The 12,900-nt window shown below is 43.5% G+C and overlaps 1 protein-coding gene across 1 annotated transcript in view; it reads left to right on the top strand.

The window, feature by feature from the left end:
* Positions 1-12,900, top strand: part of DIP2A (disco interacting protein 2 homolog A) — a 110,273-nt gene that overhangs the window by 61,488 nt on the left and 35,885 nt on the right. Inside the window, exons 9-13 of the mRNA XM_037158140.2 lie at positions 6,683-6,774; positions 9,931-10,041; positions 11,239-11,362; positions 11,623-11,732; positions 12,155-12,257. Of these exons, the coding sequence (XP_037014035.2) occupies positions 6,683-6,774; positions 9,931-10,041; positions 11,239-11,362; positions 11,623-11,732; positions 12,155-12,257 (540 nt within the window). The remainder of the gene's footprint in view (positions 1-6,682; positions 6,775-9,930; positions 10,042-11,238; positions 11,363-11,622; positions 11,733-12,154; positions 12,258-12,900) is intronic.

Genomic DNA, 12,900 nt, shown 5'->3' with positions numbered 1-12,900 from the left:
ATGCGGAGGGGCTCGTGCTGCTGTGGAGGCAGAGGTGGCGTTATCTAGCTCTGGGTCATTCTGCCGGGTCGCTTTCTGAGGGCGGTGTCGGTCTCTCACCAGCAGTGTGTGCAGTTCCAGGTGCTCTGTGTCCCCTCCTGCACCTGGCGTTGTTTCATCTTAGCCTTTCTTGCAAGTGTGTTGCGGTGCCGGTTATGGTGTTAATTGCATTTCCCGCATTTCCTTGATGACTGGTAATGCTTTCATATGCTTGTTGACTATTTGAATATTCTTTTATGAACTCTGCAAAATTTTGGCTCATTTTTCTATTCAGTTGCTAATGTTTTCTTACTTCTTTGTGCATTTCACAGACAAGTCTTTTCAGATACATGTTTTGCAAGTAACTTTTTCCACTCTTTGTATTGCCTTTAAACATTTTTAATTGTGGCTTTAGGTAAATGAGAAGTCTTGACCTAATGTAGCCTAATTTAGCTATTTTTTCTCTTTTTATTGTACTTTTTTGTTCTATTTAGGAAGTCTTTACCAAGCCAAGGTCAGAAAGATATCCTCTTACCTGACCCCTTGCATCCCAGGTAAACTTTAGAATCAGCTTGTCAGTTTCTAGAAAAAGTGCTGCTGGGATAATGATTGCATTGCATCGAATCTGTACTTGAGTTTGAAGAGAGCTGATTCATCACTAGAATATTTCCTCCCTTTTTAAAACCTTTAATTTCTCTTAGTAATGTACTTTACTTTTGAATACAGAACTTTTGGAGCTTCTTTCGTTATTTATCTCACTGCAATAGAATGATTAAAAATGTTTTCTTCTCATTTGTTTGTATATGTAAGTGCAATTGACTTTTTAAAATGATGATTTTGTATCTTGCTCAAGTAACTGATAAATTATTTTCTTGTTTGTTCATTGTTTGTCCATGTGTCTTTGGTTGTCCAGTGCACGAAATCAGTCTGCGGTGGATAGTGACGGTGCCGTCTCGGCCTCTCCAGCACTTACCCCTCTTGTTTCTTCTTGCTTTGCCGCACCAGCTAGAACCTTCCATGCCGAGGGAACAGTGGGCATTCCCACCTCCCTCTCCACCTTCAGTCACGAAGTAATGATGTTTGCTGACTTTTTGTTTGTTTGTTGTATGGGAAAAATTCTTTGTCAGATTAAGGAAGTTCTATTCCTGCAAGTTTGCTAAAAGGCTTTCATTGTGAATTGACATTGATTTTATCAAGTGCTTTTCCTGCTCTGTCAAGATGATCATACTCTTTCTCTCCCCTCCTGCATTAATTTAATGAATTACATTGATTCATTTTCAAATATTTATAGTACTTGCATTCCTAGAGTAAATCCCACTTGGCTATGATATCTTTTTAATAAATGCCTGGATTTGATTTGCCACTGTGTTTTTAAGGATCCTGTGTATGTGTTCATTAGAAAGATTAGTCTAATTCTTTGAGAAAGGAACTCACTGCCTGCTCGCAAGGAGCCTGAAATTGGCTTTCGGATCTGCTGTACACTCTGTGAGGGGTAAGCCCTAGGCAGGGAGGGGGTAAGCAGGGTGATGGTACTGAACCTGGTGCTTCTGCTCAGTATGGGCCCCCCTTTTGAGCATCTCCTTTGGATCTTCCCACGGGCCTGCTAAGACTTGGCCACGTCGTCTCCCGCCTGATCGCACTGCCCCTATCCCTTCCCAGGCTTCACTCTTGCCTGACTCTGTCTCTCTGTCTGCTTTTCGAAGAACCCACCTGCCCCCTTGCATCCTCCTTTTCTTGCACTTCGCCTTCTTTCACTTCTACCCACGGGGCGTTCCACAGCTGTCTCAAGTCAGTAGTCATGTTCTTTATTTTTCCCTTTGTCACACGGTCCCCTTTTTGCCATCCTGTGTTTCCTGCCTCTCCTTGTGGCAAGTTCCCTGTGTACATGTTCATTTTACTGTGGGTTTGCTGAGGAAGAAGTCTCTGCTTGTCCGGCAGCAGTTTGTTTTATTTTCATTTTTGATGGTGGCCATTTCTCTGCTTTCAGCACGCCTAAGACATCATACTGTCTTTTGTGAATAACATGCCAGACTATTGTTTTTTTTAATATTCATATTCCATTTATTTTATTGGTTGAGTAGCCAGACTATTGTTAATGTGTCTCTCCCCTATCCACACCCCCACCCCACTGCCTTTTTAAAATTTCCTTTTCTTTGTCTTGCATCCGCCTTACTACGATATATTTAGGTGTGATATTCTTTGAAATTTCCTGCTTGGCATTCACAGGGCTTTTTGAATCTATGAAATGGTGTCTTTCTTGAGTTTTGGGGAAATTGCATCCATAATCTCTTGTCATCCAGTCTCTTCCCATTTCCTCTCCTCCTGGGGCTCTGAACCGCTCTGAGTTCCACGTGCTTTTAATGTTCTTATACTTCGCATTCTCTCTTGTATGTATTTCAGTTTGGAGATACTCTTTTTTAGAATTTCTCTAACCCTGTCTTCTGAACTTTAGCCTACTGTGACACTTCTGCTGAGTTCTTAATTTAGGAGATAGTTTAGAAATGTTATTTCTTGTTCTCATTCCCGCTCTGATTCTCTGCAGTAACTCTTTGCCATTCCCTGCACTTCCCTCTTCTGTCCCTCCACGGCCTTGCACACACACATTGCCCGCAGTAGCTGGAGGCGTCACCTGGCTGCCCCGAGCTGTTCCTCCCGTCTGTGCTTTCTCTCGGCTTGGGTCTGGGGACTTAGTTTTGGGGTGCCTAGTACCTTTCTTGACTGAATGTTGGACATCGTGTATAAAAATTACGGAGGCTCCAAACACTGTCACCTTCTGCAATAAAGTTCCCCCTTCCCTCCTCTAGGCAGGTGGTCACTGCAGTCCAGTCAAGGCCTGCTCAGTCCACCTCTGGCCCCCAGGGACCTGGCTGTGCCTGGTGTATCCTGTGTGTCCCTTTCCTCTGGGAGAGTCCCCATCCATGGCTTTTGTCTGATCTGGCTACATAAGGCCCCACATTGCTCTCAGGGGTGCTCCACATGGGTTTTGGGGCTCCTGCTGCACACAGTCCCGAGGTCCCGCAGATTTTCTCGGAGGAAGCTGGCTGTGCTCTGAGGCTCCCAATCTCTGCTGAAGGCTCTGCTGTGTCCTCTGTGCCCCTGTGACAGCTCCGCAGGCATGGGGCTCGGAGATGCTCCTCCTCCTGCGGGTGCCCACAGTGGAAGGTCAGCTTGTCTCCCCAGAGGTTTTCTCGTTGGAGTCTCACCTCCTCTGGTTTCCTTGGCTGCCTCCACCAGATAGTTTCTGCATTTTATCCCCTTTTAAAATGATTTTGGGCGGGAGTGCTGGTCTGCCGCCAGACCTCTCTCCTACTTGGAAGCACAGTCTCTTACTTTATGCTTTTAAGACCCACCCATATTATTGTGTACAGCTGTTACTCATTCATTTCCGTTGAAAAAGAAACATTTCAGAAGCTGCGTGTCCATGTACTGCCAGTGGGCATGGGGTCATTCCCATTGTCGGCGGTTCCACTGCTGCTGCTGGGAGCGTTCCAGTGTGAACCACTTAGCACATAGCATGCACTTCCGTCGGGCATGAACTTGGGATGGGAGATGCCAGGTCCGAGATTGAACTTATGTTCATATTTATCAGAAAATGCCAGATTCTGCCAGTTCATGCTTACCTGATCACGGTGTGAGTCCCACCTGATCCCTGTCATTGTCAGGGTAATTAATTTTAGCTAACTGGTGAGAACACGGTGGTATTTCATGATGGTATTAATTTGTATTTTCCTGATGGTTAAGTATGTCAAGATCTTTTCCTGTTCTTTTAATGTGTGGTTTTCTCTGTTTTTAATTACTACTGAATCTTCTACACATCTTTTTTGTCCTCACCTGAGAATGTAGTTATTGACTTGAGAAACATTGATCGGTTGCCTCTGGTACATGCCCAGCCAGAGATCTAACTCACAACCTAGGTGTGTGCCCTGACTGGCGATCAAACCCACAGCCTTTTGGTGCACAGGGTGGCCTTCCAACAAACGGAGCTGCTGGCTGGGGCTGCTCATTTTTTGTGTAGGGTTATTTGCGGGAATTTTTATGTGTTCTGGCTATTAGTCTTGCGAGCGCCATGTGCTGCAAGGGTCTCCTCCTGTGGCACTTGGATGTTTACCCCGAATGGCAGTTTAGTGAATAGAAGCTTTGTCCAACTTCACCTTCCTGTTCTTTTTTGGCTCATGCTTTGTATGCGAGGCCAAGGTCATGAAGCTGTTCTTTTATGTGGGGAAAGCACTGTTGTTTTGCCGTTCACAGTTACTTCTGCTCTCCACTGGAATTGCTTTTTGTGTGTGGCCTGTGGGAGATGGGTACCGGTTTTTCAAAAAAGATAGCCAGTCGTCCCGTTCTCATCTCCATGGTGCCACATTGTTCTGCATTGCCACTGTGTCACAAAGGGAGTTGGGCACACAGAGGTGATCTGTACCGTAGCTCTTTGTTTTATCCCATTGATGTTTTACTCCATCCTCGTGTCAATACGATGCTCTCGTAATTACTGCAGCTTTACGATGTCTTGACATCTGAGGAGGAAGTCTTCCGTCATGTTTCCTTCTCCAGCAGTGTCTTGGCTGCCGGCGGCCGTGTGTTTTTGTCAGTGTTAGAGTCGGCTTGTCGAGTGCCACAGACGCACCTTTTGAGATTTGGGTTATCATCACTTTGAAAAGTTTGAGGAGTGGTATCAGCTTTGCCAGCACGCAGATATAATGTATCCTTCCCACTCTGTGCTGGTGATGTTTTACCATCTTCTGTGGGAAAACTGCATGATTTTTTAACACTTATTCTTAGGTATTGGGCATATTTATTTTAATCTTATTGTTAAGAGTTATTTAAAATTTTATTTTATTACATATTACTGGCATGTAGAAATCAAACGGTATTTGTATATTGTTGTCATATCCGGAAGCCTTGCTACTTTCAATTCACAACGCACATAGTCTTGTCATCTGCAGATGTTGACAGTTTTACTTGTTCCCAGTTGTTTTATGGATCCCGTTGCCAGTTGCACTGGCTAGGACTTTGGAAAATGGCAGACGTTATTCACTGGCTTCTGCTTTCATAGGGGAGGCTTCAGTATCTGACCATTAATTATTATATCTCTGATAGGATTTTAAAGAAGATTTTGTTCATTTATTTTTAGAGAGAGGGGAAAGAGGGAGAGAAACCTTAATGTGCGAGAGAGACATACATCAATCAGTTGCCCCTTGCACGCCCCGCCCCCGCCCCCCCAACTAGGGACCTGGCCTGCAACCCCCGCATGTGCCCTGACTGGGAATCAAACCAGCAGCCTTTTGGTTCTCAGGCTGGCACTCAATCCACTGAGCCACACCAGCCAGGGCTCTGATGGGAATTTTAAAGATGGTCTTTAAAAATTGCATTAAGGAAGTTTCCTTTCATTCTAAACTTAAGAAGGATTTTTAAAATCTTGAATGATTGTCAAATTGTTTAATTCACCTTTATTTTCTAATGTGAGTTATGTTGATTTTATGTTAAACCTCTACTTTCTTGGGATAAAACTACCTTGGTCAGGATGCATTTCTAAAAATTTATTATAGCTGGATTCAGTTTACAGATCTGTATGTATTAAAATTATTAAGATCTTTAGCCGACCATTTTATATAGACAAAAGCAACAGCATGTTGTGAGTTGAATATTTTTTTCTCATTAATGTCTCCAGACCCACAGTATACTTACTTCACAATGTTGCACCTGCATTTAATATTAAATTTGAGCGTTTATTCAGAGGGCATGGCTGCTCAGACTGCATGCATGTGGTTGTGTCCCAGGAACTTGAGAGGGGCTGAATCAGGGTGCTGGTGTTGTTGTTAGGTATTCTTCATAGGGTAAAGCTTAAGGCTGCTCCCGTTGTCGGGGATGGACTGAGGTTTTTCTGTCTTCCTGCCCCATCATCACCGCTGCCTCTGTCTCCCTCCCCAAACCCCTGCAGTCCTGTTTACTTTTCCTTGGTCTCTTCTCTCATCTTCCTCAGTGCAGCTCATCTTTGCTGACCGTTCACTAGTTCTGGCTGCCGAATGCAGTAGAGGCCGCATGCCAGGAGGGGAGATGTGTTGGGCAGGATCTCACAGGGCTGAGGGGCTCTGGGTCCTGAGGATCTGGGTGCACCACCCTGGCGGCCAGGGCTCTGGGCAGTTACTAACATCTCCCTGCTGGTCTTGTCTTGAGTGACAAGTAGAGACGAAGATAGGAGCCACCTCATGAATCGTTGTGAAGGTTATATGAATTTTAAGGGATGTAATTGAAGAAATGCATTCACAGTGCAATGTTGATTGAAGAAAGCAGGGTGGAGTATGATCTCATTTCTTGAAAATTCCACATACATGTGTATATGTATGTGTATATGTGTGTATGTGTATACATGTGTTGTATATGCATATACATAACAAAGAATGCTACGTTTTTTTCTGCTGGCTTTCATATATTCTAAATTTTCTGTAATGAAATTCTGTATTATTTTGGTGTTAGGGATGTAAGTATATAAGGTGTCTTTAAGAGAAAACTGTGAAGTTCATTACAGCATTGTGCAAAATAGTTATCACTTGGAAACTACCTGAATTTTCATTAATTGAGTAATAGTACATTATGGGGTATTATAGTTATTAAAATGTTAATTATTAGTTTAAATTTCACATTGCTTAGTATTTTTGTTTTATTTTAGGCAAACTTTGGAGTCGAAGTTTAAAACTAGCGTATACTCTCCTTAATAAACTGACTAGTAAGAATGAGCCACTGCTTAAACCCGGAGACAGAGTAAGTAACTGGAATGTGACTTTATTGGAATGAGCAGAAACAGAGACTCTAAAAATCTGTTGCATTGAAATCAGTGTTTTATCAGCCGGTTAGACTTACAGCAATAATCTAAGGGATTTAAAGTCAGCATGAGAAAGTACTAAATATGGGAAAAGGTTATGCTGAAGTAGATAAATGATGGTTCTTTTTGTTCTCATTGCTTATCCACTGATTTTTAAACTTCTTTTATCTTTGACTTCGTATATGTTGATTTTAATAAAAATATTAATATCATCTGAATAAATGTTCAATTTTCAAAGCTTAAGTTTTATGAGGAAACAGCCTTACTCTGAAATTCTGTGTGCTTTACATTCACCTGCTTCCCTGTTCCCTCTCACCTGCCTGCCCAGATACGGTGCAGAGGAGGTCGGCTGCTTAGTTCCTTGTCCTGTGCTGCCCCAGTAGCCGTGTGTGGCTATTGAAATTAATCAAAATTAGATAAAACGAAAAATTTAGTTCCCTAGTCACATGAGCCACATTGCAATGGCTCAGTAGGCATATGTGGCTACCATATTTGATAGCTCGTAAATAGAACATTTCCATCATTGTAGAAAGTTCTGTTGCACAGCATTGTTATCGGAAAGTGAGCCAGACTTGAGGCACTTTGGTGTGGAAGTTACAGGATGGAAAACTGGAGAACATAGTGAGAAATCAATATACCAGTGAAATCCCTTAGTGAGAAAAGTTTCCTAGGGTCAGATCACTCAACAGTGAAACTAAGTTGACAAGCTGACAGAGTTTCAGGGCAAAGAAATGAAAGAGAAGGGAGGGGGGAAGGGAGGTTGGGAGGAAGAAGAAACTTGGAGAAAAGCTAGATACAGAAAACTAATGTTCAGAAAATTATTATTAATATTCCTAGAGTCTATGATGAAGAAAAATAAATCAAGAAAAATATGCTAGTGGGAAAGACCGAGAGATGGAAGGAAAAATAGTGCAAAAATTAGAATTGATCAAGAAGGCCCAACATCTGACTAACAGCAGTTCCAGAAGAGAAAGGAGATTGTAGAAAATTTTCAGTGATGATAGTAATGCAAGACAGTGTTTTGGAGCTGAAGAGCACATGCTTCAAAGTGAAAGGACACTAACCCCACAGAATGCACGTGAGCACATAATGACGTTACTGCACAAGGTCAGGGTGCAGAGCCGTGTGGGACGGCAGTCAGACTGGAGAAGACAGCATGGCACTTCAGGAGTTCAGAGGGGTTCTCATTTTAACCTACAGTTCAGTTCCTGAAGGTTCAGCAAATGTAAGGATGGGGAACCGTTTTCAGACATGCAGGACTCAAAAAATACTGGAGTCCCAAGCATACTTTCTTGGAAAGTTCCTAGAGAATGTGCTTCAGCTGAATGAGTGAGGAGGGCTCCAACGGGAGAGCCACAGGGCAGTCTCCGGGTGACTGCTGGCAGCCAACCAGGGGCAGTCTAGCCAGGACTAGGGTGACAGAGGATCCTGGATGGGCCTGGGGCTGGTCTGCAGCTGCTGAAACTCCTGATGAGTTCGCTTGACTGGCTAGTTATTTGAAAATACTATTGATAGATACTTACATACGTGATGGGGCATTTCAGAGCACATTGGCCTGTGCCTGCGTAGGGAGTGGTACCTGCAGGAGTGCTGGTAGCTGACACCACCAGGAGGAAAGGAGAGGTCTGCCTGGCTGAGGGAGTGCGAACTGTACGAGAATGCTACTTCATGATGCGTAGTGCTTTAAGGGAGTCTGAAAGAATCCCTGATTTATGTTGTACTTTAAAATGCGTATAAGAATCACTAATTTATTTTTCTTGAAGAAAATCCTTGCTAGGATAAAGAATTCCAGATTTTCTTGACTTGCTAAAGAGTCCACATAAATAATTATAAAAAGATTGACATGGTCACAGTTAGTTACTTAGCAGAGATGGGTGGCAAATTTATCCTCCTGTGTATCAATAACATGCTATGTACAGGTGGACAAACACCTCTGTTTTACAAAAGATTCTCTACACTGAAAACCTAGGCACAGGGCCATGGTCACAGCTCTGGGACAGTCACTGCTCACTCAACTGTAGAAGGAGAGCTTTGCCCTTTTCAACAGACTTGTTAGAACTTGATTGTTAGAACTTGATCAAATTTACGGAATAAATACAGATATAGCTTAAATTTTGCCTTATGAAGTGCGCATTTATTAGTTATCCATTGTTTTGTGTTCCTAGGCCTTTGTTAATAGTCTACGAAATAATCTGATTTATCACTACAGTTTCAAGCACACTTGCACTATTTGGAACTTACAAAAATCTTATTCCTCAAATAGCTTTTCATTTAACCAGATTATTAAAAGAAATAGAAATTGGGATGATGGAAGAAGAGAAGGGGTGGGAGAGGAGGGCTAAATACTGTCTGTAATAAGAGGAACTAAAATTAGTACCTAAAATTTTCAAGAGATGAAACATAGCAGGGTAAGCATAATACTTGAAATATGAAAGTAAGTAGCATAGGAAGATGTAAAATATTTTAAACTGTTTGCCTTGGGGAATGAGGCAGGGTAAAGCCTGGGGTCGGCATTGTTTTCCATTAGTATTTTTGGGGTCATTTTAAATTCGATATTTAAAATGTTTTGATAGATAAAAATAGAACATATAATTTAATCAGTAGCAGCATAGTGACCAGGTGGGGAGAGGGACTCGGGGGAGGGTCTCTGCCCACCACCCTTCCCTGTGGAGATCTGTCCAACTAAAACTTTGGTGTTAGGATCTTTTCTTTTGGAAGCTGTTTTAGATGTAATTTGATTTCTCATTCACGTTTCATGTTGATACAGGTGTTTTCCACCTGGGCTGATTGGTAGTGGGGATGGTCGGTCCCTGAGCTGCTGCCGCCCGTGTGGGTAGAGTGGATGGGCACAGCCAGACCTGTGCTGGGCTGTCTTTACATTCAGAAAGTTATTTTGTTGTATGTGGAGTAAAGACCTCAACATGAAAACGATTTATTAAAAGTTAGATGTTGAGGAGATTTAAGAACCAGGAGTTAACCCCAAGGTTATAAAATAACCTAAACGTCTCAATCTTGTCTCACCAGCAGACACCCCAAAAGTGGAATGGTGTGGGCATTCTCCTGTTGAGTCCATGGTTGTTCTTTGTGCTGCGTAGGTGGCGCTGGTGTTTCCCAACAGTGACCCTGTGATGTTCATGGTTGCGTTTTATGGGTGTCTCCTGGCAGAGCTGGTTCCTGTCCCCATAGAAGTGCCACTAACAAGAAAGGTAACGAGCTCGGCCTCGGCCGTGGGTTCGGGTTCCACGGGGTTTTATTATGGAGCTGACAGGGCAGTTCTGGGTGCCTCGCTTCTTCATTCTAGGGAGTGGTCAGCAGGTGTAATTTTGTTTACAGATACTCTTTTTTACTGTAATTTGTTGGGGAGAAAGGCCACTTAGGACAGCTGTAGATCTACCTGTTACAGCACCGCTTTGAGCATTTTTTCTCTGATGAATATAATTTGTTGCATTTTTCAAAACCATATGTTCAAAACCAAATGGTTTCAAAACCATTTGTTGCATTTTTCAAAACCAAAATCAAGAGTTTTCTATTATAGCCCAGTATTCAGGCAGTTCTAACGTGACCATCGTCAGCAACAAATATTCAAGAATCTCAAAAGCAAAGTTTGCAAATAAACCCAGTACATTTCCGCAGATAATATCTGATGACAGATACTTGGATACAAGGAATGCTAGAGAGAAACTAGAGAGTCGTCAGATTTGTGAGAAGAAAATGATAATGTTTCACCAAGGGACATAGATAAAAAATAACCTAGGAGGAAATGTGCATTTCTGTGTGGAAATAATCGGTGTTGTTAAAGTCAGGCCTCCTCGGATTAGCCTGTAAATTGCCAACACAAATCCAGTGAAAGTTCATTATTTTTGGAGTTTATTAAAATTCTACTGTTATTCTCAAGAAAAAAACTTTGAGAAACTAGTTCATTATCTGAACTTAATATTTTGCTGCAAAAATGTATGTATCTTTTAAATTTAAAACCAGTTGTACTTTATTTTCATGAAAATACAGCACATAGCAGCAATTTTTTGACCTTTTTCATCTCATGGCACATATAAACTAATTATTAAAATTCTGTAGCCCACCAAAAAATATATTTTTTGCCAGTCTGACAAAATATTAGGTATAATTTTAATTCACTCACACCAGGTGGCTCTTGCTGTATTGGCTGTTGTCATTTTTTAATTTGACGGTTTAAGGGAGATGAGGTCAGTGCCCCTGGCTACATTGTCAGGTACTGCGTGTTTTATAATTCTTGTGGTCCACACGTTGAAAATCGCTGCTATTTAGAATTGAGTTGTTCCAGGAGTTTTACAAGGGGCGGGGAAAAGCACTCTGTGTCCTGTGCGTGGGCTCGCGGGGTGAAGGCCCTGTGCCGACTCCCTCCCTGCTCGCTCTGTCTTGTGCAGGACGCCGGCAGCCAGCAGATCGGGTTTCTGCTGGGCAGCTGTGGCGTTGCCCTGGCCCTGACCACCGATGCCTGTCAGAAAGGCCTACCCAAGGCACAGACGGGAGAGGTGGCAGCTTTCAAAGGTGGGTCCCTGGGGCAAGTGGAGTCTGTGTTCCGTATTAAACCGGGTCCTCCAGTACTTTCGGGCAGTTAAACTTACAGAGGCTAAAGCATCTTCAGCAAGGTAAAGTCTGTGATTGAGGGCTTGGGGGATCTTGCTTCTTACCTGGTTCAGGGTCTAGATCTCTGCTGTTTAAGATGAATTGAGTAAGAATTAAATGAGACTGAGACATCTGTTCCTCTGACACTCACCTGACTGTGTCCCCTGGCGGCCCCCTCACAGGCTGGCCCCCCCTCACCTGGCTGGTGATCGATGGGAAGCATCTGACTAAGCCCCCCAAGGACTGGCACCCATTGGCCCAGGACGAAGGATCCCGGACCGCCTACATAGAGGTAATGAGCTCTCCGAACACAGAATGCACTGTTCAGGCCCGCGGGTTAGGTCTTGTTTTCACCTGAATGTGAGCTGCTGAGTTTTTTTTAGTTTAGGCTAAAACTTGTGTTTTATGTTCAGCCCAGTGAAGTGTCATATGGAAACTTCCTCAGGTCCTTTCAGTTTCACTCTTTCCCAATCTCCCTGCGCTGGCTCCCCGGGGATGTGGGCACCTGCCCAGAGCAAGCCCTGACTCCATCTGAGGCTGTCACCTTGAGGGCCAGGGAATGAAGTGCTCTCCAGTCTGATGGGCTGGTTAGTGAGGGAGAGACAGCCGGCAGCTTCTTCTCCCTGAAATCTGTCAGCCTCCCTTCTCTCTGCCCTGGCCTCCAGAAACATCACATATGGCCTTTTTTTTTTTTTCCTTCTTGAAATCTTTCAGTATAAAACCAGCAAAGAAGGCAGCACAGTGGGGATCACAGTGTCCCACGCGTCCCTGCTGGCACAGTGCCGGGCTCTGACCCAGGCGTGTGGCTACTCAGAAGGTAAGGGAGTGTGGGATGGCTCTCCCAGCCACGCACAGGGCACCTGGGAACTGTTGCCGAGGGCGTCGGATCCACCCCTGGGCAGGACCTGCCCGCTAATCCAGGTCGCTCCAGGTGCCAGCGTGCTCAGGGCTCTGCTTGGCTGGATGAGTGGGCCCTTTTCAATAAACGCACATGTATGTTGATATATGTAGTGTGTGTTCTGTTTCCCACCAGTTCATCAATGCCCAGTGGGCTGGTTCAACCTGCAACGGAGCCGAGAGGCAGTGCATTTTACAATGAAAAGAAATGGAAAACTGACTTATTGGGACACACTTTTCTACTTGTTTTATATGCTTGTGGTTTGAGGTTAAGCTGTCCTGCACACGGATATGCAGATGGAGTCTGTGCTTATAGGTTGTGTCTTGATGCACATGCACTGTTAAATATTAGATATTTAACTTGGAGAACTATGATTCCAAAAACTATAAAAACGTGTGCATGGTAGTGTTCTTTGCATTAGGATACATGGACAAAAGTAGAAAAGCAAATTGTGTAGCACGTTTCAATATCTAAGATATGGGTGTTTAAATGCAAAGGGTAGTGGAGGGCACAGCTGAAGACTCCAGCAGAGATTTGGAAGAGGATTTTAGATATGTTCAAG

This window comes from Artibeus jamaicensis, unplaced genomic scaffold (assembly GCF_021234435.1).
Source record: "Artibeus jamaicensis isolate MK-2021 breed Jamaican fruit bat unplaced genomic scaffold, CSHL_Jam_final scaffold_474, whole genome shotgun sequence".
NCBI classification, from domain to species: domain Eukaryota; kingdom Metazoa; phylum Chordata; class Mammalia; order Chiroptera; family Phyllostomidae; genus Artibeus; species Artibeus jamaicensis.
This window is presented reverse-complemented; position numbering and strand designations above follow the sequence as displayed.